The 23,889-nt window shown below is 38.6% G+C and overlaps 1 protein-coding gene across 1 annotated transcript in view; it reads left to right on the top strand.

The window, feature by feature from the left end:
* LOC127942148 (follistatin-related protein 4-like) overlaps positions 1 to 23,889 on the top strand; it is a 191,347-nt gene that overhangs the window by 58,437 nt on the left and 109,021 nt on the right. Inside the window, exon 4 of the mRNA XM_052537756.1 lies at positions 20,254 to 20,481. Within this exon, the coding sequence (XP_052393716.1) occupies positions 20,254 to 20,481 (228 nt within the window). The remainder of the gene's footprint in view (positions 1 to 20,253; positions 20,482 to 23,889) is intronic.

The raw sequence follows: 23,889 nt of genomic DNA, 5'->3' as shown, positions 1-23,889 counted from the left end.
ACTATAAGTCGCACCTAAGTATAAGTCGCATCAGTCCAAAAATACATCATGACGAGGAAAAAAACATATATAAGTCGCACTGAACTATAAGTCGCATTTATTTAGAACCAAGATCCAAGAGAAAACACTCTTGGTTCATGTCAAATTAATTTTGATAAATAAGTCGCACCTGACTATAAGTCGCAGGACCAGCCAAACTATGAAAAAAAGTGCAACTTATAGTCCGGTAGGGTAATGTGTTGTATTTTTATTATAATTGCAACGATTATAGGGTGCATTATAAACCAATTAATTAATTACAATTACTACATTATATTTCAGACAGTGCAGATTGGTTGCGTATCGTGTGTTAAACAGTAAACAATGAGTGATGTACATGCGCGAGAGATCACTTCCAGCGCTCCGTGTTTGACTAAGCCAGAACACGCACACACGTCACACACCAGAAAGCACACGCGCCCTCAGATCAGTCGGACGTGGTTGTGTACAAGAGGTAAAAACGATAGAAATACTGTTAGTTTATAATAGATAATCCACGGCTAGCTGCGCAATAAATTATTTTGTGAGATGTGGTAACCATTTAAGCGGAATAACTCCGCTCTGTTTTGGGCCGCATCACTACATCGACTGTGCAAAACTTTCTAATAAATCAACAGCCCATTGTCAGTTATTCTTTACTTAATGCATAGCCATGGATCCCTTACTTAAAGAAATTATAGCCTCTTCTGGTTTAATAATCACACTCAGCTGTATTGCGATTCCTGTTTTTCCATTCTCAAATTAAGATCTTATAAATTGTTACACAGCTTATGATATTTAAGACTTTTCAAGGACCTTCACAGACTTTTTTTTTTTTATTCTAGTTACTTTTAAGATTTTTTATATCAATTTTTTTATGTGCTCCTAATGCATTTTACTGTTCTATTTTAGACGTAAATGTGAGTGAAATACTTGCACTGTTGGCTCAGCGAGGCTCCGTTAGGAGGACGAAACATGCTTTGCTCTCTCCTCGTCTTGAATAGTTCTCAGTCAGACGGGCCGGTCTAAATGCAGTCAGGCGTTCCAGGCATCGGCAGTAATTGAGCTAATGCTGTAACGCATGTGGACAGCTACACGGAGGGGCCTCCAGGCTTATTTAAACTTTATAAGACAAGAGAGTGCCGCCCCCCTAGCCTTCTGGATGAATTATGTTTTTGCTCGCCGGTGCACTTCTTTTAACCCTGGTTTCTTCTGCATTATTGATGATCAACAGGGTCAGAATTTGCTTTTAGTGCTCCCTGATGATGGCTTCATCCGGGAAGCCACGGCAAGTGCTCTCATAATATCATGGCTGCAAGAGAATAGACTGGAGGTTTCTCAGTGACTTTCACGAGTATGTGTGTGTGAGACACACACAGAACAGAAAGAACTGGTGTTGTTTGTATTTTTTTCCATTAGAGATTCTCTCTGTCACTCTTTCAGCGGGGTTTGTAATGAGGAAGCTTTGGCCTCAGACTGCCTTCATGTCATGTCACTGTGATCACATTTATGTGATGAACGCACATGAATGATGTCATTATTTAGCAGTGGGAGAGATGAATCATGTCGAGGAGGGATGGCCAATTTTTTTTCCCGAAAGACCTTGAGAATGAATGGAAACTTAACTTGTTTTTTCATAATAAAACTACACAGATTGTTACCTTTAAATTTAGGGCCCATGAAATTTAATATATTCTGTGTTTTCCATTAGATTTTTTTAATGGGTTTTGTGTTTTCGTGTTTCGTGTGTTTTGGTGAAAGGCAGGTGGTGTTACAGTTTAGTTCTGCCAATCAAAACTCATGTAATTAAATAAATTCTCCCTATGAAGTGTCTCTTAGCAGATTAAGATGAACTAAAATCTTGACAAAACACACACGCATAAACACTAACCAGCGGCAAGTGCTTCAGTGTTTGGCCATTTGGTTAAGACAGCTGTAGCTAATTTGCAGCTGGGGCGTTTTTAAGTAATGGCCAATATTAGGACGGTTTTTCATGAAGTTTTTTGTGCTCTATGAAATAATTATGCAGGCCAAAGAAAAGTAAATCATCTGTGACTGATGACAAATGCCTTGCATTTGCTGAAAGTATTCATTTCAATAGCGTCCATTAGTAGCATATGAGCACCGTCCTCTTTGAAAGCATGTGTGGTCATTCATTAATTTCCTGTTTGTTTGGCCTGAGGTTTGTTGTGTCTGACTTTTCTTTTACAGCCCACTCTGGTCATTTTGGTTTTACACTAGGGAACGGCTTCTTTTAGATTTCCATAGAGGTGTAATGCTCTCATGCTGATCTCTCATCACTTATTTACCGTCACATCAATTATGGATTGTGATTTGATTGAGAGAGAGGGAGAGGGAGTTCACGTTCTGCTGGCCCTCCATGAACCCGTAAGTAAGTTTGCTGATGTGTGGAAGAGCACAATGTCTTTTGACAGAGAGCAAATCGTGAACTATTACAAAAACAACTTTTAGAAACTTTAACCCTCATTTGATCTATAGAGGATATTCTTTTCCCAGAAAAGGCTAGTTAATGTTTAGCATTGGGCTAAAACGTACTAACTTTGCTCACATAGGGTACAACTTAAAAAAAAAAAAAAAGTATATACAAGTTATAACTTCAAAATAATAATAATAATTATTATTATCAATTATTTTTGTTTGTTTTTATTGTTATTTATTTTAGTGATTAATCTCCTTCCCGTATCTTGTTTCACTTGTGGTGTGAATGGTCAAAAATGACCGGCCTACTTATACATTTCTTTCAGTAAGTTTCACTCAGAAATTTTCACGAATAAGTACAGTACTGGCAAAAAATGGCAAGTAACACATTGAATTAAAACATGAAATTAAACATGAAAAAAAAAATACTATGGAAGTCAGTGGGCACCAGAAACTGTTTGTTTACCAACATTCTTCAAAATATCCTCTTTTCTGTCTATTTAGGGATGTAATAATTCACTCAACTTACGATGCTATACAATGTTAGTTTTCACAATACGATTTTTCAAATGAATCATTTTCATTCTTCAAAATGAGAAGACCGATTATAAAATGAAAAGGTGCCATTTTATTATTTCTTAGCCAAAATGCTGCACCTTTCTGGTCAAACTTTATGTCCAGTTTTCACTATGAACAAACCATTAACTATGATTTCTAGTCAATGAATTCCTAATTTTCTGCTTATTAATAGTTTCTTATGTAGTTGTTAAGTTACGGTATTGGGTAGGATTAGGGACATATAATATAGTCATGCAGAATATGTGTTTTATAGTTACTAATAAACAGCCTATTGTTAATAATAGGCATGCTAATAAGCAACTAGTTAATAGTGAGAATTGGTCCCTATACTAAAGTGTTACCATAAAAAAAAATATATATATAAAATAACAACTAAATTGAAATTTTAAAAACAAATCACAGATCAAATAAATAAAATAATGCAAGTAAAATAAGTACTTTCATATAAACAATCCATGCTCGTTCCATGTAAAAATAAAGACAACCACTGTATTTTCCTCATGATCCAAAAAGCATGCAACATGAGCATTTTTTGAGTTACATTGCATAATTTCAAGTTTGAAGCAAAACCAGAAAGGTCTGACTTTAGCTTTGTGGAACTATACTATGTAAAACATATCTGCATGAAACAGAAACACCAGACAAGCTGAAAGAGTTGCAGATTCACTCTCTGACAACAGGTGGCGCTTGTGGAACAGCTGCAATAAAGCATTTCCTTGTTTACCGCTGTCAGCAAAGCAGCACTGAGCTTATAAACACTACCTTAATATGCATTATACAGAGACAAGATGAAAAGAAAATAGCACCTAGACTTTTCTGAAGACAGTCAGTTCCCCTCGAAGATGCATTCAGATAAACCGCCACTACCAAATGTATCAAGATTCATTTCACATCTCAACCAACTTGAATCGATATGTATTTTTACCATTTTTAAATCGACTTGGCATGCATCATGACATCCTTCTCTTCAACAGAAGAAAAAAAAATCATACAGAATTCATTTAAAAAGCTATTTCTACCAGTTCTTACTCATGAAAATAAGTTGTGTTGGTATATAGGCTGAAATATTCAAAAATATTCTTATTTTCTGTCCTTTGCATAAATATGTTGGTTTTGAAAGAGAGAAGGATAAGTGTTTTGTGACATGCTGCAGGTGCATTCATCTGAGAGTGCAGTGCCATCCGCTCATGGCCCAGCTGCTGCTAAAACAGACATGAACTCTGGCTGCTTGTCCCTGTGATGCAGCGCTTTAGCTCACTCAACAGCAGCCGCTCCGCCGCAGGAGCCGAGTCTCAGCTGTGCCGTACCGCTGCCAGCACACATCAGCCTCCTGTCTTAAGGGTTAGATTGAAATATTCATCATGAATACAACACAGCCATACACGTAAGTCTGGACGACGTCAACCTACAACAAAAGTCAGTGCTGCACTGGAGAACCAAACCAAAAAAAGTCATTTTCACCACATTTCCAATTCTGCATTCGATGGTGGACCAGGCAACACCGGCTGAGTGGCATCGAGGAAAAAAAAAAAAAAAGAAATATAAGTTGCGGTGAACATTTATCATATTTAGAAATATAGAGATGTATCCTCCTGTGTTGGCAAAGGTTTATAATTGATGATGGAATGATGCACATTGTTCCCAGATGAACATTAAACACAACTCAGACTCACAGCATATGCAAAGATAGAGTCAGAGAAGAAAATCCCACTGTAAACAATCAGTTAGTAGTACCAGTAGTACTCAAGGAGTTAGATGTCAGAGTTTGTAATCATAGGTTTTAACTGAATATTTTAAAGTGCTTATGAAAACTGACAGAGAGAGATGAGAGATTCTATCTTTAGTCCAGTGGAATAATTTATAGGATATTACTCACTGAATCAGGTGAGCAGATCACAGTCTGCAGTGTCCATTGTCCTCGAGCAGAATAACAAGAAAAAGCCAAGAAGTGCAAAATTTTGGCTACAAAAACAAATGGTTGCACTTTACAATAAGGCTCAATGGGTTACCTTTAATTAAGACATTAGGAACACAAACAGTTTTTGCAGCAATTGTTAATCAGATTTTTTTTTTAAATCATAAATATACTTTTTATTGTTAATTTGTGTTTATTGCAATACATTAACTGTTCATTTATACAACTTAATATATGTTAAGTTTATTTGTTAATTTCCACATATGCTAAATTTTAGAAATGTAACAGATTTAACAGATTGCACCAGATTGCACGTTATATATGCTATATATAATTTTGTATTTGACGAATACAAATCTTGAATCTTGAATCTTGAAATCATTCTGATCGACTTAAGTACGTGTTGTAATTGTATGTCGAGGTGAGAGGAATGAATGCATAGAGCAAAATGTGAAGGATCTCTGTTACTGCTTGTGAATGGAATGTTAGCTCTGATGTTTTCTATTCGTAATTGTGTCTTTTATGTTAGTAAATTCAGGAATTTCAATGAATTGTGTATCAGCCACGTCAGAGAGTCGTGGGACGGTGGGACAACTCCCAAAAAAGTGGGTCATGGGAGCTGCTGAAAAGATAGCATAATAGCATATGCATTTCCCAGTGGTGCAAAAAAGAGAGGACAATTATGAGTGACCAATCCAATCAAGCCACAACACAGTTTTCCCTCGGTGGTCTGCCAGAAGATATCACTGCTTCAAAACATGCACCACCAAACCTTCTGTGCTCGAGCAACAGGAACAAGAGCTCGCCATCGTTTGATGAATTACATCTGCTGTTCAAACACACATTTCATATTCACACATTTTTCTGTTAGCATAGAATGCAGTGTTAATAACAGAAAAGTGAAGGACCTTTGTGAGTAAGCTGTAATCATATTTGGTCCTGATTTTTAAAAGAGGTGTGTTACAGCAGCTGAAGTACAGTGTAGTTTAAATTATTTTCATAATTCAGTTTTACTCACGTTACTGATTTGAATCAGTAAAGGACATATAATACTTTATTCTGCATGACCATTACCATGTAGTAAACATGCATCATATAAAGTGAGAACACAATTTTTGTCTATAAAAAAAATGAATTTTCCTTAGTTTTTGAGGAAAATAAAAAGAAAAGGAAAAGAGGGGAAATATTTTGGTAATAGTCACTTGAATGTAGCTTGCGCCAACAGTACACAGAAGCAGTTCCGGGGAATGACGTATGAGGTCAACGTTTGTTAACAGTAGCAAAGGAAGCTAAGTTTCCTTACTTTAGCAAAGGAAAAGTCTCCTTTTGGCTTATATCGAAATCCTCAGATATTCTTCTTTACAAATCCTCATTTTGTACCTCTAATTATGAAATGAAAAATTATAAACGCAACACTTGTTTTTGCCCCGATTTTTCATGAGATTAACTTTTTTCTATGTACACAAAATAATCTGTCTAAATCTGTGTTAGTGAGCACTTCTTCTTTTGCCGTGATAATCCATCCACGCAGGTGTGGCATATCAAGATGCTGATTAGACAGAAGGATTATTGCACAGATTTGCCTTAGGCTGGCCACACTAAAAGGCCACGCTAAAATGTGCAGTTTTATCACACAGCACAATGCCACAGATGTCACAAGTTTTGAGGGAGCATGCAGTTGGCATGCTGACTGCAGGAATGTCCACCAGAGCTGATGCCCATGAATTGAATGTTCATTTCTCTACCATAAGCCATCTCCAAAGGCGTTTCAGAGAATTTGGCAGTACATCCAACCGGCCTCACAACCACAGACCATGTGTAACCACACCATCCCAGGAGCTTCATATCCAGCATCTTCACTGCAACAATCGTTTTGCCTAACCAAATAAATTTCTTACAGAAACCGTCTCAGGCATATGTTATGGACAACGAACACAGGTGCATTTTATTGATGGCATTTTGAATGCACAGAGATACCGTGATGAGATCCTGAGGGCCAGAGAGATCCCCCCCCCCCCCCCCCGGAACCCCCAATACAGTAAAACTACACAATTCAAAGCAGCCTTTTATTGTGGCCAGCCTAAGACACACCTGTCCAATAATCATGCTGTCTAATCAGCATCTTAATATATGATCCATGTGAGGTGAATGGATTATCAAGACAATTTTTCAAATAACTCTGTCTGGATTCGTCTGAAAGAAGGAAGTCATATACACCTAGAATAAATTCAGGGTGAGTAATTTATGGCCTAATTTTTATTTTTGGGTGAACTAACCCTTAAATGCATTAGGTACCACAAACTAACAGGTCACAATTTTACAGCATTTGTTAATCAAGGTTAATTTCAATTTAGAAATATACTATTCATTGTTAAATTATGTTAATTCATAAATTAACTGTTAATTTATACCACATAAAATGTTTTTGAAATATTATTTTTAATTAATAAATACTTTCTAAATGGTTGTTCATTTCTAGTTGCCTATAACTAATTTAAATGTGTGGATGATACATGTTTTTTTTTATTTTTATTTTTATTTTTTTACATTTTTATAAAAATAATATATTTATTAGCGGTTAATCAATATAGAATTGTGTTGATAATGATATTTTATATGGTATCAGTCAACTTCTAATATATGCCAATATTATATACCTATATAATATTTTGTGCTGCCAAATGATTAATGATTAATCACATAAAAAATAAAAGTTTTTGTTACACAATAATATATATGTGTGTGTAAATACACACACATACAGCATCTATTTTGAAAAGATTTACACATATTCAAGTATATATTTATTCACATAATTTATATCATATATAAATATATTTAATATATAAACATTACATATTTTTCTTAAATATATACATGCATGTGTGTGTATTTATATATACATAATAAAAATACACAGTACACACACATATAGTATGTAAACTAAAACTTTTATTTTGGATGCGATTATTCATTTGACAGCAAAAATAATATTACATAAAAAAAAATTATAGGAAGATTCTGATAAAAAAAAAAAAAAAGAAAAAAAACCTTTGTCGCCCACTCCTACCAGAATGTAAAAAAAAGAAATCATTGATTTAACATGACATGAATTTGCTGGTCTACATCCCACAGGTTTCCATCCACCTTCAGAACCAGGTTATGCATTAATATCTTTTATGCTTACAAGATCAGACACTGAAACACATTTTGGGCCAATATATAGTTTGCTGAAGTCTGTAAAAAGAAGTGCAATGCTGTTAATTTCTGTGAGAGAGTGAAAGGCTGGGACACAGCTGCCTCTGCGGCTGCTCTCTGGACTTGTTTACAGAACAACAAACCTCCACCGGTCATTCGCACGCATGACCCGCCGTACACAGAAAAAGCATTTCTCATTCTCAAAGCACATAGTCTCATTTCTTATCTGTAGCAGCATAACTGTATTATAACGATTCAGTGATTAATAAAATGAAAATCAATTATATTCTCTCTAGCTCTCTTCTTTCCAGAGATGAGCCACCCCCTCAAAATCTGTTCTCTGTCTGCGGAGGTTATTTATTTAGAGTTATAATTATAGGAAGCTGTCTTACCTTCTGGGCTTCTGTAAGCCATCTCCACGTATTTTTAGCAACGGTGCAGGAATGGAAATGGTATCACTAGAGGAATTCTGTAACATAATTATTACAGGAGCACAGAGAATAATGAGAAAAGATATGCTAGGGATCACGGTACCTATGAACCGCTGTCTGCTGTTATTAATTATTGTGAGTTCTCTCTTAAGCGCTTGGGGAAATGTCATTTACGAGGGACTGCGCCAACATTAATGTGCACAGACAGTATGTGGAGCACAAAGAGGGCGACTCATTAACATAAGTGAAAATAATGGCTTTAAGAACATTAACAGTGCTGATGCCAGCTTTTGCTGCCATTCTAAACACATGAGTAGAAATCCAGTAACATGTTGTTTTTCTTTTCTTTTTTTTCCTTCTTTTTTTTTTTTGCTTGGTCCCAGCCTTGTGCTTTCCACGTGACCTTCTATTTGCACATTTTGATAAAAAATATTTTTTTTTTTTAAAGTAAAAAAAATACAAATAATAATAATAACTTTAAAAAATAATTATAACTTTTTAAAAATGAAAATGACTAATTAATTACATGATGTGTTGATTAATAAATCAGATTAACCATGAATTAATCACACACTAATTTGGGCTGAGAAAATAAATTAAAAGTCATTATTGTGTTAATTGAGAAAATCATTGAATGGACATTACAACAAAAAGTAGCTTTAGAAAGGAATATTTTTATTCAGCATAGAATGTATTGCACAAACTGAGATTTAGAGGTTTATTAATATTTCAACTAATAATGAATTTTTTTATTTTCTTTCTTTATTATTATTATTATTATTATTATTTATCAAATGTTGCACTAAATATGAAACTTAAACCATCTGTAGGTGGCGGAGAGTCACTCTCTTACTGAGTGAATCATTAAAGTGATTCATTCAAACAAAGCAGATTACTGTCTTGAATGAGTCACTAAATCATTGTTAAAACCTGTGAATTCATTCATTTAAATGTGTTAATCATTCTAACGCATTATTTTTCCATTATTAATCGCATTAAATAATACTACATTGACAGCCCTAATAAATATATTTTATATAGTTATGTATATTCTTTGGTTTATTGTACCAGTTTGAAATATACATAAGAAAGAAATGTTTGGAAATAAAATAAAAAGATGTTTCAAAAGCAAAGGGTGATCACGCTTATTGATTCTGATTGTAGTAGAAGTTAATAATAATAATAAAAAAAAACTAAAATACTTACTTTGTGAACTTTTTTCATTATTGCGTAACATCTCCAGGTTACATATGTAATGTCTTGGTTACGTATGTAACCCTCGTTCCCTGAAGGAGGGAACGGAGACGTTACGAATGGGATCTCGCCCGAGAGCCCAATCACCTTCGAGTGGTACAAAACGAGCCAATGGTACACAAAGTACCTTGGTCTGCGGAATTTGCATTGCGAGCTCCGCCCCGCATATAATGAGCAACGCGAGCAACTCGCATTCAAGTCTTAGCTGAGGAGCCGAGCCAATGTCCCGGCCGTTCAGCGGAACAGCGATGTGTCAAGGGGACGTAACGTCTCCGTTCCCTCCTTCAGGGAACGAGGGTTACATACATAACCAAGATGTTCCCTTTCAGTCAGTCAAGTTCGACGTTACGAATGGGGTCCCTTACAAAACGCCACATGGCTGTCTTCCAGCGACCCGTGTGAGTGATAGCACCCTGTCGTGAGGCCAGCACGAGTGAGGGCCTATAGCTCGCACAGAATACACTGGGTAGCATATTCCAGCAGGACATATGCTAGCAGATTGCCTGCCCGTGGGAGGATTTACAGAAAACAGGTATCTGCGCCCAGGTGGAAGCTACGCTCCTAGTTGAGTGAGCTCTCACCCCTAGGGGGCATGGCAGGTCTCGAGCCTGATAAGCCAGGACAATAGCATCCACTATCCAGTGGGATAACCTCTGCTTGGAGACAGCCTTTCCCTTCTGCTGGCCTCCGTAACAGACAAAGAGCTGGTCTGAGGTCCTAAGGCACCGAGTTCTGTCCACGTAGGTGCGGAGCGCACGTACTGGACAGAGCAGCGCCGGGGCTGGGTCTGCCTCCTCCAGGGGCAGTGCTTGCAAGTTCTCCACCTGATCCCTAAAAGGAGGGGTGGGAACTTTGGGCACGTACCCAGGCCAGAGTCTCAAGATAACGTGAGAGTTAGCCGGCCCGAATTCCAGGCACGCTTCGTCAACTGAAAATGCCTGCAGGTCTCTGACCCTCTTCACCGAAGCCAAAGCCGTCAGGAGCGCAGTTTTCAAAGATAAAAACTTTAGCTCTACTGAGAGCAAGGGTTTGAAGGGAGCTCTCTGCAGTGCTGATAGAACCACTGCGAGGTCCCAAGAGGGGACTTGCTGAGGGAGAGGCGGATTGAGCCTCCTTGCTCTTCTCAGGAACCTGATGATCAGATCGTGCCTCCCAAGAGACTTACCTTCAACAGGGTCATGGTGAGCCCAAATGGCAGCCACATAGACCTTTAGCGTGGGAGGAGACAGCCTTCGAAAATGCGCTTGGGCGTTAGCATCTTGAACGGGATTCTGTGAAGAGCTCGGTTCAAGGCACGTAGGTCCAGGATTGGCCGGAACCCACCTGTCTTCTTGGGTATTAAGTAAGGGCTGTAAAAGCCGGACTTCATGTCAGCTGGAGGAAACCGCTCTTTTAGAGAAGGTTTGGGTACCACCGGCCGCAGGGCCCGTGGCAGAACAAAAAGAAAACGTGAACAAAGGATTCTCCCCCGGCCCTCCTCCGGGGGGAAGGAGTGGTCCTGCTACCATCTCCTGATGAGCTGACGTCTCCAACTCTAGGTCGCCCGTCTCAGGAACGCTGCTTGGTCTGGTGTTTGGCAGGTTTAGTGGCAGAGACGGGTTGTGCCGCCCTTCTGCGACCATCTCCTCACTGCGGCCGGGGTGAAGGCTGCTGCTGTGGCCGAGCGGGAGTGGAGGAGGCCGCAGGGGGGCGCCCTTGGCGACGAGCAGGCTGAGGTTGTGCCGGCGGCGGGGTGGAAGCAGCAGTGGGCTGCCGGGGCAGGATGTGTCTGATGGCCTCAGACTGCTTCTGGGCGGCAGAGAACTGCTGGGCAAAGCTCTCTACCGCGTCGCCGAAGAGGCCATCCTGGGAGACCAGGGAGTTGAGGAGCTGAGCCCAATCAGACTCCCTCATGTCTGCCAGGTTCAGCCATAGGTGGTGCTCCTGGACCACCAAAGTGGACATCCCTTGACCCAAGGAGCGCGCAGTGACCTTCGTCGCCCAGAGAGCGAGGTCGGTAGCAGTGCACGCCTCCTGCAAAACCCCTGGGTCAGCACCGCCCTCGTGCAGCTGCCGGAGCAGCTTGGCCTGAAAGACCTGAAGTGAGGCCATGGCATGCAGGGCAGAAGCGCCCCGCCATCGAGGGCAGTGAAGGCGGAGGAAGAACCAGAACGGTTTCAGGCAGTTAAAGGTGCCTTCCATGAACTAGTTACTTCCTGGTGCCCCCAGGAACCAATCATCCAGCCTCGAGCACTCGGGACAGGGTGGAGGATTCCACTCAAGCCCGATGCTCTCTGCTGCCCGGGAAAGCACGGCCGTCAGCTCGGGATCGGACTCGGACAAAGCTGGCACTCCCGAGGGAGGCAACGCAGCCAAACCCTCATCTCCCAAGGACTCAAGCCCGCCTTGTGATGCGGCGATCGACATACGGTCCTCTTCACGAGCCCCGAATGAGATGTCAGGAGCCTGAGAGGGTCCAGCACACTCATCCGAGAACTCAACTGGCTGCGGCGTATGTGAGGGGGGTGTGGCCCGAGGAGGTTCGCCTGTCGGGGAAGCCCACACGGTAACCCTCAGATCACCCTGGCCACCAGCTGAAGTAGCACTCTTACGAGAAGAAGAGCTTGAACGGGGTGTGGCAGAGGGGACTCTATACCTTTTAAGTTAATCGAGTCTCGATCTCAACGCCGAGATGGTCATGTCCCCGCAATGAGAACATGAGCCATCCACGAACGCAGTCTCAGCGTGCTGGAAGCCCAGACATGTGACACAGCGATCGTGACCGTCACGAGGGGTTCAAAAGACGCAGATCAAAAATAGGAAGCAAACCTTCAACCTTTCTCGGAACTGTGAAGTACCGGCTGTAGAACCCAGACTCTGCTACGTCCTCAGAAGGTGTGTACTACTGTTCTATTACCAGAGCCTGTTCGGGACCCACCAGAGTCGGGGTAACCCCTTTGAACAGAGGCAGAGGATAACCAAACTGGATTCTATAGCCTCTCTCTACAGTGTGTAGGACCCATTGAGACACATTTAGCAGTAGTTTCCATGCTGCTAAATAATCTACTAAGGGAATCAGTGTCTCGACAAAGTGTGGACTTTGAATCACATGTGTTCCCATAGTGTTTTCCGATGCAGCTCGAGTTCCTGAAGGGGAATTATATTTACTATAGTCAGAAGGATTCCAAGCATCTTGAAAAAGTAGCAGTTTCAGAAAAGTTGCAAATTCTTTATTATATTTATAGAGTATAATACAATGTACAGTAAGTGTTATCAGGATTTATTAAAAGCAATAAGCAGAGCTCAATGTAATGCAAATGAGCAACAAAGCCATGTACTGACTACCAGAAAAGGTAATTCTCTAATTTATTACAGGCAAATATAATATTTTTTTTATAGTTTGTTTATATTAATATTATTTAATAGTTTGGTTAACATCAAAACATGTTTATTATTTACACACATACACACACACACACACACACTTACAAATGTATGCAGTGTATAAAGCAAGTCAGTATGTTTTCTGCACATCAACATTCTGCTGTCAAGTCAAAATATTATTTAAACAAAATTATTTATCTTTTTTAGGATGTAATAGACCTTATAGGATGACATTTCGATTGCCAACTAAAAATAGGAATTTCAGCCTGTCTGCCTTCTGTTAAATACAAGATTTCAGTAATTCCTGGTGTTCTGTTTGTTGTATTACAGTAACAAATAACACAGATTTTATTGTTATAATGCAAATATCCTATTCTTGTTTTGAGTATAAATTTGCTAGATATTACTACTATGATTAGTAGTCAGCAAATCATTATTCAGTCTATTTTTACTATAGTGATTATCTTGTCTCTGGAGCTGCAGGCCTGCAGTCTTTAATATCTGCATTATGATATTACTATTATGGAAAGGAAATGCATCATCATGAGCTCACACCCGGGTCAGAGGTGCTACAGGAATGTGTCCTTGGTCTCGGCTGCGTGGGACAGGTGATTTGCGGGTAGTTTTGCTTTTAGATAGAGGAGCTGCTGCATCAGCACTGCTACAGATGAATTGATATTAAGCGACAAGCCAGTTTACAAGGACAAATATATAACTATGCAGACATTATCATCAAACATCTACAGGTTAAAAGCAGAGTGAATTGTTAAGTCTATACTGTTTATATAATACAATTTCTAGCATATAGTTTGTGTTTAAGCACATATAATAAAGTCCAAGCAAGTTTTGTGCTCCAATAAAACAGGAATGAAGCAAGAAAAAAAAAATGATGCATTTATTGTGTTAAATATTGTTAATTTCGACAGCCCTAGTCACACCACATCAGCCAAACATTCACATTATCTTTCTGCTTGTGTGGCCAGTTGAAATAAGATGAGAGTGTTCTGTTAGAGATTCTTCTGTTATCTGAAGAAGTGGCTGAAGAATTATTTGAGGAAAAATCTCAAAAACATTAATAATGTTGTACTTTTATACAGAGAAGCACGCTGGATGATAACAGAATGAAAGCAGCACATGCTCGGAGTGCCACTGCATTGATATTCAGATATCTCCTGTGCTGTCAACATCATTTTGCTGTGGCTGGTCTCAGAGAGAGATTCAACCATGACATGCTGCCTTACAATCACGCTCATCTGCTTCACAATAAATCCAATATCCCTGAAGACTTGATGACGAGAAAGAACTGTTTTCTTTATTTATTTGTCACAGTTGCTTTGAGAGGGCCATGTCATGTGACCAGGATATCTCCTGGGCCCAAGCAAGGTGGGGGCCCATGATTGGCTGTGGAGTATTGACTGGAGCACCAATTTCGAAATGAGCGCTATTATTAGCTTATTAGCGCTATTATTTAGTGGAATTTTGCTGTAAATTCCATTTACTACCATTAGAGACTGAAACATCATATTTGAATTTGGTTTACCAATCAAATGCATTTTAGATTAGATTAGATCAGATTCAGCTTTATTGTCATTGCACATGTGGGAACAAGGCAACGAAATACAGTAGTACAAGGGAAAGAGATACAGCATAACATTAGGAAAGAGAAGAGAAAAAAACAACACCCAGACTATGCTTCTTTGGTTGCACAGTGTGAGAACAGGAAAAACACCTCAGCACAAAAGCACATAATCAATACACAATAAACACATGACTTTGCAACTGGGGACGGAAATTGGGGGGTCTAGGTAATCCAGCACAGGTAATCAGTCATCCGGTCCAACAGCCATTTATTCTGTGTTTGACTTTTGAACGAACTGTACACATATCTATTAAGTGATCGCTGCACCTGATGTCCGCATTCACATCCACTCTTCACTTAGTTCTGGCATTAACCTGGAAATAGTCATGTAAAGAACAATCTTTGATTAGTAAAAATGTCAGCTATTCTAAAGCATATGTGTGAGAGAGGCTCAAAAGAAATAGAAAAAATTAAAAAAACAAACCACAGATAAAACATAGTCAGTAAAATCCCCAGCTATCAGGTTATTTTACTAAAGCTGATGATGGAGTAGAAGTTGTGGAACAGCAAGTGGACCAGGCACATGGAGCAGATAAAAACACAGCTTCATCATCCACACAGATTTTAGGTTAGTTTGATTATTACCTTGATGGATGTATTTGGCTTGTAGTGTTTAAACAAACTCTACATGTTCGCTTAAGGGTTGGGAAATACCCCCGTAGAAAAATGTCAATCATTTTGCGCGTCATGATGCAAGTTTATCAGTTTAATGCGTTTCAATCATTGTGGTTTAAAAACAAATGATTTTAAACTATACATGGACATAACGCAGCGGGGCATAATTCTTGTTGGTAAATGTGTGCGTTAAGATACACACGGCGTGCAACTGCTCGTACAGCACCTGACTAAACTTGAGTTCTTTTATTCGCCTTGTTTTAAAAAGTTCAGATACACATAGTTATGTGTCAAAATGCCCATCTTTGCGATTATCCTCATCAACACAGTAATTTGTGTCTTACATAAACTTAACATTTTAAGATAAAGCAAGTGTAGTAGTAGGCAATATGAGATCTGAGATTTTTTTCAAGTAGGTTGATTTCATATGTATCTTTCTTATATTATAATTTGGTAACACTTTCCTTCCTGAGTTCTGTCTCTTGTGTTTTGGATAGACACATTCTGTGTGAATGGCCTCTTATTCTGCATGAGCATATTTTAGATCCCTTAACCCTACCCCATACCAAAACTAACTATTAACAAGCACTAAATTATGAGTTTATTGAGGAAAGGTTATTGCTAATAGTTAGTTAATAGTGAGAACTGGTCCCCAAACTAAAGTGTGACTGAACGTTTTAGTACACAGTTCTGAAAATAAGCATTTTTTCTTAGTGTGAAGGAATTTTAATATCATTAAAAAACTTTTGTTCAGTGGAAAGATTCCATGGATGTTAAAGGATCTTCATGTTAGTATTCGGTGGGGGGTTGGTGGTTAATGACATTTCATCATATGAGAAACTTGACAAGCCAAATTCTGTCTGGCAGAACTTTACAATTCATGTGCCCTGGAGGTTGGAGGGTGGTCTGTGGTTAATGTCAGAGAGGAAGTTGTTCATATGATGTAAGCTTTTAGGGATTACACCACTGTCGCTCTTGTCTGCATGACTCCCTGTGAAAGGAATCAATTAGTCACATTTTCTTGATGACAATGGGATCAGATCCAGAGCAATCCACGGCCGATGAACAATACTTGCAAACTGTGGATGCCTGGGTGATTCCAATGAATTGTTTGAGCATCTGTCATCCAGGCCTGGAGCGATTGCTGATGGACCAGCAATGACTTTCAGCTTCTTAACAGTCCCAAGAATGGTCAAGATAAACAAACGCATTAGCTCTACTGCTGATCGGCTTAGCTGAGTTTGAGAGCTTTCGGAGGAACCTTTAAGACTCATGTATCAACATTGTCTCACTGCCCACACTGAATGGATTACAAATCAACTCTTTAGCTTCTTAAGTAAATCAGAGTGGAGTGCAGTTGGGAATTGTCAGCGAGCGCATGCCATGATTGCAAAGAGGACGACATCCCTGCAGAATTGCTAATAGTGCTGTAAAAGGAGCTTTTGTATTTTGGACCAGATTGTTTAACTTGGGGCAGAGAAAGAGCTGGGAAAGGCAGGAGATGTTCGGACAGCAGGCGTCCCAAGAAAGAGGAAGTCCTTTTCACAGAATCAGAGCTCAGTTAAGCACTTAAGCTTCAATGTTCAGGGAAAACAAATGATCTGGTAATTGTCTGCAACCTTGACATGGAGAAAGAAGGTCACGATGTTGGGCTGGGTGTTCATGTCTGCTGTTGCTTTATGGATGTGCGGTAAATAATTAGGAAACCAAATGACAAAGGCTGGGACCTTAAGGGGAGGCACGCATTTTTTGCCCTGTTGATCAGGTTTTATTATAACTGTTAGCCATACTCATTTAAAACCCAGTTTTAAAAAAAAGTGAGCATTTAAGGTCACTGTGTGTGTTGTTGTGTAAAAATCAGAAAGCACCACATGTGTTTTTCTTAAATAAAGTTAACTTTGGCTGCATGTGATGTTATACCAAATAATTCCAGCTGAACAAAACTTAACGCATGGATGAAGCCAATTTGCATCCTAAGTTTAGAAAATATTTTATGGAGGAAATAAACCAAATCTCCTCAAATTTTTCTGATGCCATTTAAGACTCACACTAAATTGAATTACACATGACATATATATATTTTTTCTTTTTTTAACCATAGTTTGTCAACAGTTCAGTAAGCTTCAGTAAGACTCTTTCAATCGCCCTCCTTATGATCTTAACACTAACCCCATTTGATATTGGCGAAACATATTTGGCAAAAGCTCCAGTGTGCAATTGTGTTCAGGAGAGCCTCAACTGTTCACTCAGCACTCAAAACGCTGAGATTTTGTCAAGTGCTGAGTTCTGTAAGCTTGTCTTCTCATTATAACAATGTGTAAATAAAAGATTCATTGAGCAGTGCAGACAGCTTCATTAATTAATGGAACGTCGTGAGATTGTGATGAACTGAAGTGAATGACAGCTTTTAGTGATTATTCTCTTTCTAGGCTGTATAATCCTGTCTGTCTCAGAATGGATATATTCTCTTTAGAGAAGAAAGTATCGTGTTTTGTGTCATGGTTGTATTTGTCTTGATGTTTGAAAATGACTCGCTCCTAATCTCTAACAGTCAACACATTCTACTGTCTGATTATGTGTACTGTTTAACTTCATTTAACTGCATGTAATAGAGAATAGGTGACACCGATCCAAGTTTGATGCCACTAATAGGGAATCATTTCCTGCCTATCAGCTGTCGCCCAAAGAAAGTACTAAAACTGGCATGGACATTGCACAAGCCCAAAATCCAGCATGCGCCTCCAACAGAAGTTTTCCCTTACTGCACTCCTGCAGCGCTGGAAAGAATATCCAGATCTCAGCAGCTTTTCCAGTGCCAATGGAGGAATCATCAGGGAGCGAGCTTTTAGACTTGGCTGGAGAAACTTTAACATACTATCTGGGATCGAGTGAACCAAAGTGTGTCCAAACTGCTTTACAAACATGCTGTTCTGTTTTTTGTTTTTCTACTACAACTCTGGTTCATTTTGTAATGTGAGACCCAAAGAGGATGTTCAGAGGAAAATGTGATGGGATTTATGTTGGTTTGTATGTTTTTTATATTGGGGTTTTATAATTAAGGGGCAAACTAAGATTTATGGTAAATGTAATTACTGTAGTTGGACTTTATGCATACTTTAAAATAAACAAACGCATCAGAATTTACATTTTCAGTATGAGTGTGTAATTCACATTGTATTATAAATGTACATCTACGACAGACCTTGTTTCACTCAGAAATAAAAAAAAATCCCTATTATAAAAACCCATATGAAAATGTTGAGGGATCCCACAATGTAAATTGTGACATTTATAAAATTAACAGAATTAACAGTAAAAAAAAAAAAAAAAAGCAGCTGTGGTTGGCAGAAAGGTTGTGAAAAAAAATACAGTAGCAAAATTTTAGGTTTTACATATTAAACATAAATGTACAGTTAAAACCTATATTTCGTTTAAAGGTAATGTAAAAAACACAAAAGCACCACCATGGTTACACACATGACACTAAAATAAGCAATAAACAGTCTTTTAACAACATTAGATGTCACATAAAACCCTAATGTACATAACAGGGGAAAAAAACTAAGAAGAAACATTTAAAGAAAAAGCATAAAATGTGACCGTGAATTTTGTCAATTAATGTTTTATCAATTAATACTTGTTCTTTTTCATTTAAAAATGTAAATATAACAATATATGTATAGCAATACACACACTGACTGGCCACTTTATTAGGTACACCCTTTTGCCTTCAAAACTTCGTGGCATAGATTCAACAAGGTGTTGGAAACATTCCTCAGAGATTTTGGTCCAGATTGACATGATCGCATCACGCAGTTGCTGCAGATTTGTCGGCTGCACATCTATGATGTGAATCTCTCGTTCCAACACGTCCCAGAGCTGCTCTACTGGACTGAGATCTGGTGACTGTAGAGGTCATTTGTGTAAAGTGAACTTATTTTCATGTTCAAGAAACCAGTCTGAGATGATCTGAGCTTTAGGACATGGTGCAATATCCTGCTGGAAGTAGCCATCAGAAGATGGGTACACTGTAGTCATAAAGGGATGCACATGGTCAGCAACAATACTCAGGTAGCCTGTGGTGTTTAAACAATGCCCAGTTGGTACTAAGGGGCCCAAAGTGTGCCAAGAAAATATTTCCTGTTCTGATCTGACAGGAGCGGCACCCGCTGTGGTCTTCTGCTGCTGTAGCCCATCTGCTTCAGGATTTGATGTGTTGTGTGTTCAGAGATGGTGTTCTACATAATTTGGTGTAAACTAGTGGTTATTTGAGTTACAGTTACCTTTCTATCATCTCTAACTGCTAATCTGTCCATTCTCCTCTGACCTCTGACATCAACAAGGCATTTTCATCCACACAACTGCAGCTTACTGGATATTTTTTTATTTTTTGGACCATTTTCAGTAAACCCTAGAGATGGTTGTGCGTGAAAATCCCAGTAGATCAGCAGTTTTTGAAATACTCAGGCCAACAACCATTCCATGTTCAAAGCCCCTTTCTTCACCATTCTGATGCTCAGTTTGAACAGGTGTACCTAATAAAGTGGCAGTGATACGGTGTGTGTGTATATATATATATATATATATTTAAGCTTGTATCTATTATATAGTATGGCACCTTACTCTTAACCAATTAATAGGTTTTTACCATAGCAATTTTACAGTCTTTTCCTTTTAATATCATAATGATAATATATGAAAGTTTCATAAAAGCTAAGAGGGATTGATGACATTGTTTCACAGGCCGGTAAATCTCACACAAAACCATGTTGATTTTAACATTTAGCCTTTTCTCTCTGCAGATGAGGGTCCATGCAGGAGGACATACTGTGGCCGGGGTCGGGAGTGTGTGTTCAGGGAGGTAACAGGCCGTGCAGAGTGTGTGTGCCAGGAAAGCTGCCACACTTCGTTTGTGCCTGTGTGTGGCTCTGACGGACGCTTTTATGAGAACCACTGCGAGCTGTACCGCACCGCTTGCCTGAAGCGGAGGAGAATCTATGTGGTCCACAGCAAAGACTGCTTTTTCAAAGGTGAGATGCATGTTCCTCACTGTAGCGCTGCAATGCGTGAGTGTCCAGTGCTTGTGATTGATGTGCGGTCAATACATCGGCTGCTACTCCAAATGCATTTTTTTTATTTTTTTTTATGGGGGATGTTCTGAGCTCAGTCCAACTTAATTTTCAATGTGGACGTAATAAATTCTCTGTGAATTATGATTAATTATCCACTATAGATAGAAAAATAATACAAAAGTGTGGTAAACAGTAAAACTATTTATACAAACCATTATTATAAGTGTTACTGTTGTTGTTTGTAGTAAATAAAAATGTAATATTTTCATTATTTTAATATGAAACAAATTATTTTTTATTTTTTAAAATATATATATTTTTTAAGATGATATTTTATTCAGAATACAACATAGATGATGTATCAAATGTTTAAACTGAGAAAATGTTTGAGGGGAAAAACAAGGACATGTTTACCACTGTGTGCATCTCCTTTTCTTTTTATAACAGTCTGCAAATGTCTGGGGACTGAGGAGACAAGCTGCTCAAGTTTAGGAATAGGAATATTGTCCCATTCTTGTCTAATACAGGCTTCTAGTTGCTCAACTGTCTTAGGTCTTCTTTGTCGCATCTTCCTCTTAATGATGCACCAAATGTTTTCTATGGGTGAAAGATCTGGACTGCAGGCTGGTCATTTCAGTACCCGGATCCTTCTTCTCTCGGTGTTGTAATTGATGCAGTATGTGGTCTGGGATTGTCATGTTGGGAAATGCAAGGTCTTCCCTGAAAGAGACGGCATCTGGCTGGAGCATATGTTGTTCTAGAACTTGGATATATGTATCACACAAGTAGCCATGTAATTTTCAACCACTTACTGTCTTAAAATACCTTTTGTTTGTGCAACCACTTCCTTCCACCTCAGTAAATAAATGATGACAGAGTTCAAATTTTTGGATGAACTATCCCTTTAAAGGCGCAATATGTAATTTTTCTGATTTTAAATATAGCAGAAATCCCTATATGTATGTTATATATATATTTTAGTTGTGTACTTGCATTATCCGACAGTTTCCACGAACTTTCAAATCCAGAGAAAATTATAGTTTAAGTAGAAGACACGGCACGTTTCATTATTTCAGTTTTGTCGCCCGTCTATGACGTCATATAAACTTTGACCCCTCTAGTTTATCTAACTTCCCGCGGAACCGCCAAATATTTTATATTTATATTGTTTATATTAGTATTTAAACCTCAATCAATAACTTAGTTATGGATCATGATTATGCTTTGCCTGCACGTTCTGTGAAGCGCAAACGTACGGGTGAAATAAATGACCCGAGATGGTTTTGGGACAAGATAAGAAACAAGACACAGATAAATATTGGAGTTGCATTTCCAAGATAGAGTTTCGTGACAAGCTGAAACTACATAGAGATGCCGAACTCGCTTGCATTCTGATAAACAGGTATGCACCCATTCAGCTAACTTTATCTACGATAAACGATGATGTCTTATGTAAAATGCAGACGGACTAGCTCTCATGTATAGTATAATGTAAATCTACATTTGTTCTATATCTAGCTGGATAATGTAGCTTCAAATGCAGTTCACTATCTTGTTCGATATCATAGTATAAACGTAATTATAATTATTAACGAAAGGCGACCGTGTTTTTTTTTAAACATATTTCTACTAGCTAGATGAAATATTGATTTGATAGGGGTCTCATAATTCATATATCTCTCCGTTGGAAAAGACGTGATTGTCAAAATACTAAGTTAGAATGAGTGAAGAATAATAGCGAGCGACAGAGCGCGTGTTCCAATGAACAATAACTCCCATGAGCCTACGCTCTTTCCCGACGTCATCAAAGTACGTCTTATGTTATTATTTTGATTGAGTGACCCCTGGTGGTCAAAAATCCCATACTGTACGTTTAACCTGTTGGCACGACTATGCTTTTATTATAAAACAGTGATCGGGAGATGAATTCATCACAAATTGTTAAAGCAACTATTAAAAACATCCAATAGCACACTGGGTCCCCAAAAGCATTGAATCCATGAAATATTGATTATCAACTGTTTATTGAATCCCTTAATCGTTCCAAACCTGTTAGCCATTGACTTGAACAAATTAAAAATACTATGGAAATCAATGGATACCATCAACTGTTTGGTTACCAACATTCTTCAAAATATCTTTTGTGTTCAACAAAAGAAAGAAACTCATACAGGTTCACCCAAACCTTACATTTCTGGGTGAACTGTCCCTTTAACATCATGCCCAAGTCTTATTTTCAGGATATCTGTGCTGGAAATCAAGACACAAATACAAGCCATGTTCATAACGATTCACCATATGAACTCATCTCAGCTATAACATCACAAACTGTATTTATGTTAGGTGCTCGTCTCTAGACAGCACATATAAGATGTGAGTTGTATTCATAAGCTACAGATTTGATCTGTAGTGGTGTCATGTAGGGAATATGCCTTGTGATAAGACAGTCAAGGTTTATGGCCTCTAACTAAATGAAGGTCATTCTAAAGCACAAGAAGCACTTGACAATGTTCCACCTCATAAATAATAATAATGCACAGTGCCTTTGTGCACAGCTGAGGTGTGCGGTCTGAGGAGATCCATAAAGTATTTCACATTGAGAAGGAAAAGAATAACGTTGACACACTGCACCTTTAATCCAGTTTACAGAGAACAGGGAAATCACAAGGAATGCCTCGCTTATGTATTCCAGCATGTGTAAACTTAAGGAAAGGAGTCTTGTGTGTATATTTGTGGAGGAATTTATACATCACGCCATGTGTCAGGGCTTGGTTTTATGGTGATTTTTAATCCTGAAGGTTAAATTCAGTTTTTCTGCTCATACGCAGTCAAGATCACATTTATAGCTCACAGCTCAGGAGATTGAGGGAGCTCTGGGTTACATCTCAATAGTTTTATGTTTTTATTCTTTTATTTGTTTATTTCTTTCAGTTTTGAAGTCTTCAGACGTGATTTAGACACTGAGAGTGTATACAATGATTGAATAGCAGTAGAGATTGTATATTCAGTATATGTTTAAATCTCTGACTTCTGATTGCAGATGTTGACGAATCTGAGCACAGTTTGAGACATTATTGAGATCCAACCCGATCTCATGGCAATTCTTACATTTTTCACAAGGTGGCTTATTCGTACGAATTCGTACGACCACACTCGTACAAATTCATACGATTGTTGCCAAATCGTACGTATTTTACGATTTGCACAATTCGTATGAATTTGTACGAATGACCTACACCTAACCCCACCCCTAAACCTAACCGTCACTGCGGTCGTATAAAATCGTACGAATGAGGTCGTACAAATTCGTACGAATAAGCCACCTCGTAAAATACGTACAAATTAGTCATGAGATAGCGTTGTGAG

The sequence above is a fragment of the Carassius gibelio genome, chromosome A21 (assembly GCF_023724105.1).
Source record: "Carassius gibelio isolate Cgi1373 ecotype wild population from Czech Republic chromosome A21, carGib1.2-hapl.c, whole genome shotgun sequence".
Classification (NCBI taxonomy): Eukaryota; Metazoa; Chordata; class Actinopteri; order Cypriniformes; family Cyprinidae; genus Carassius; species Carassius gibelio.
The sequence above is the reverse complement of the archived record's forward strand: the minus strand, read 5'-3'. Positions and strand labels throughout refer to the sequence as shown.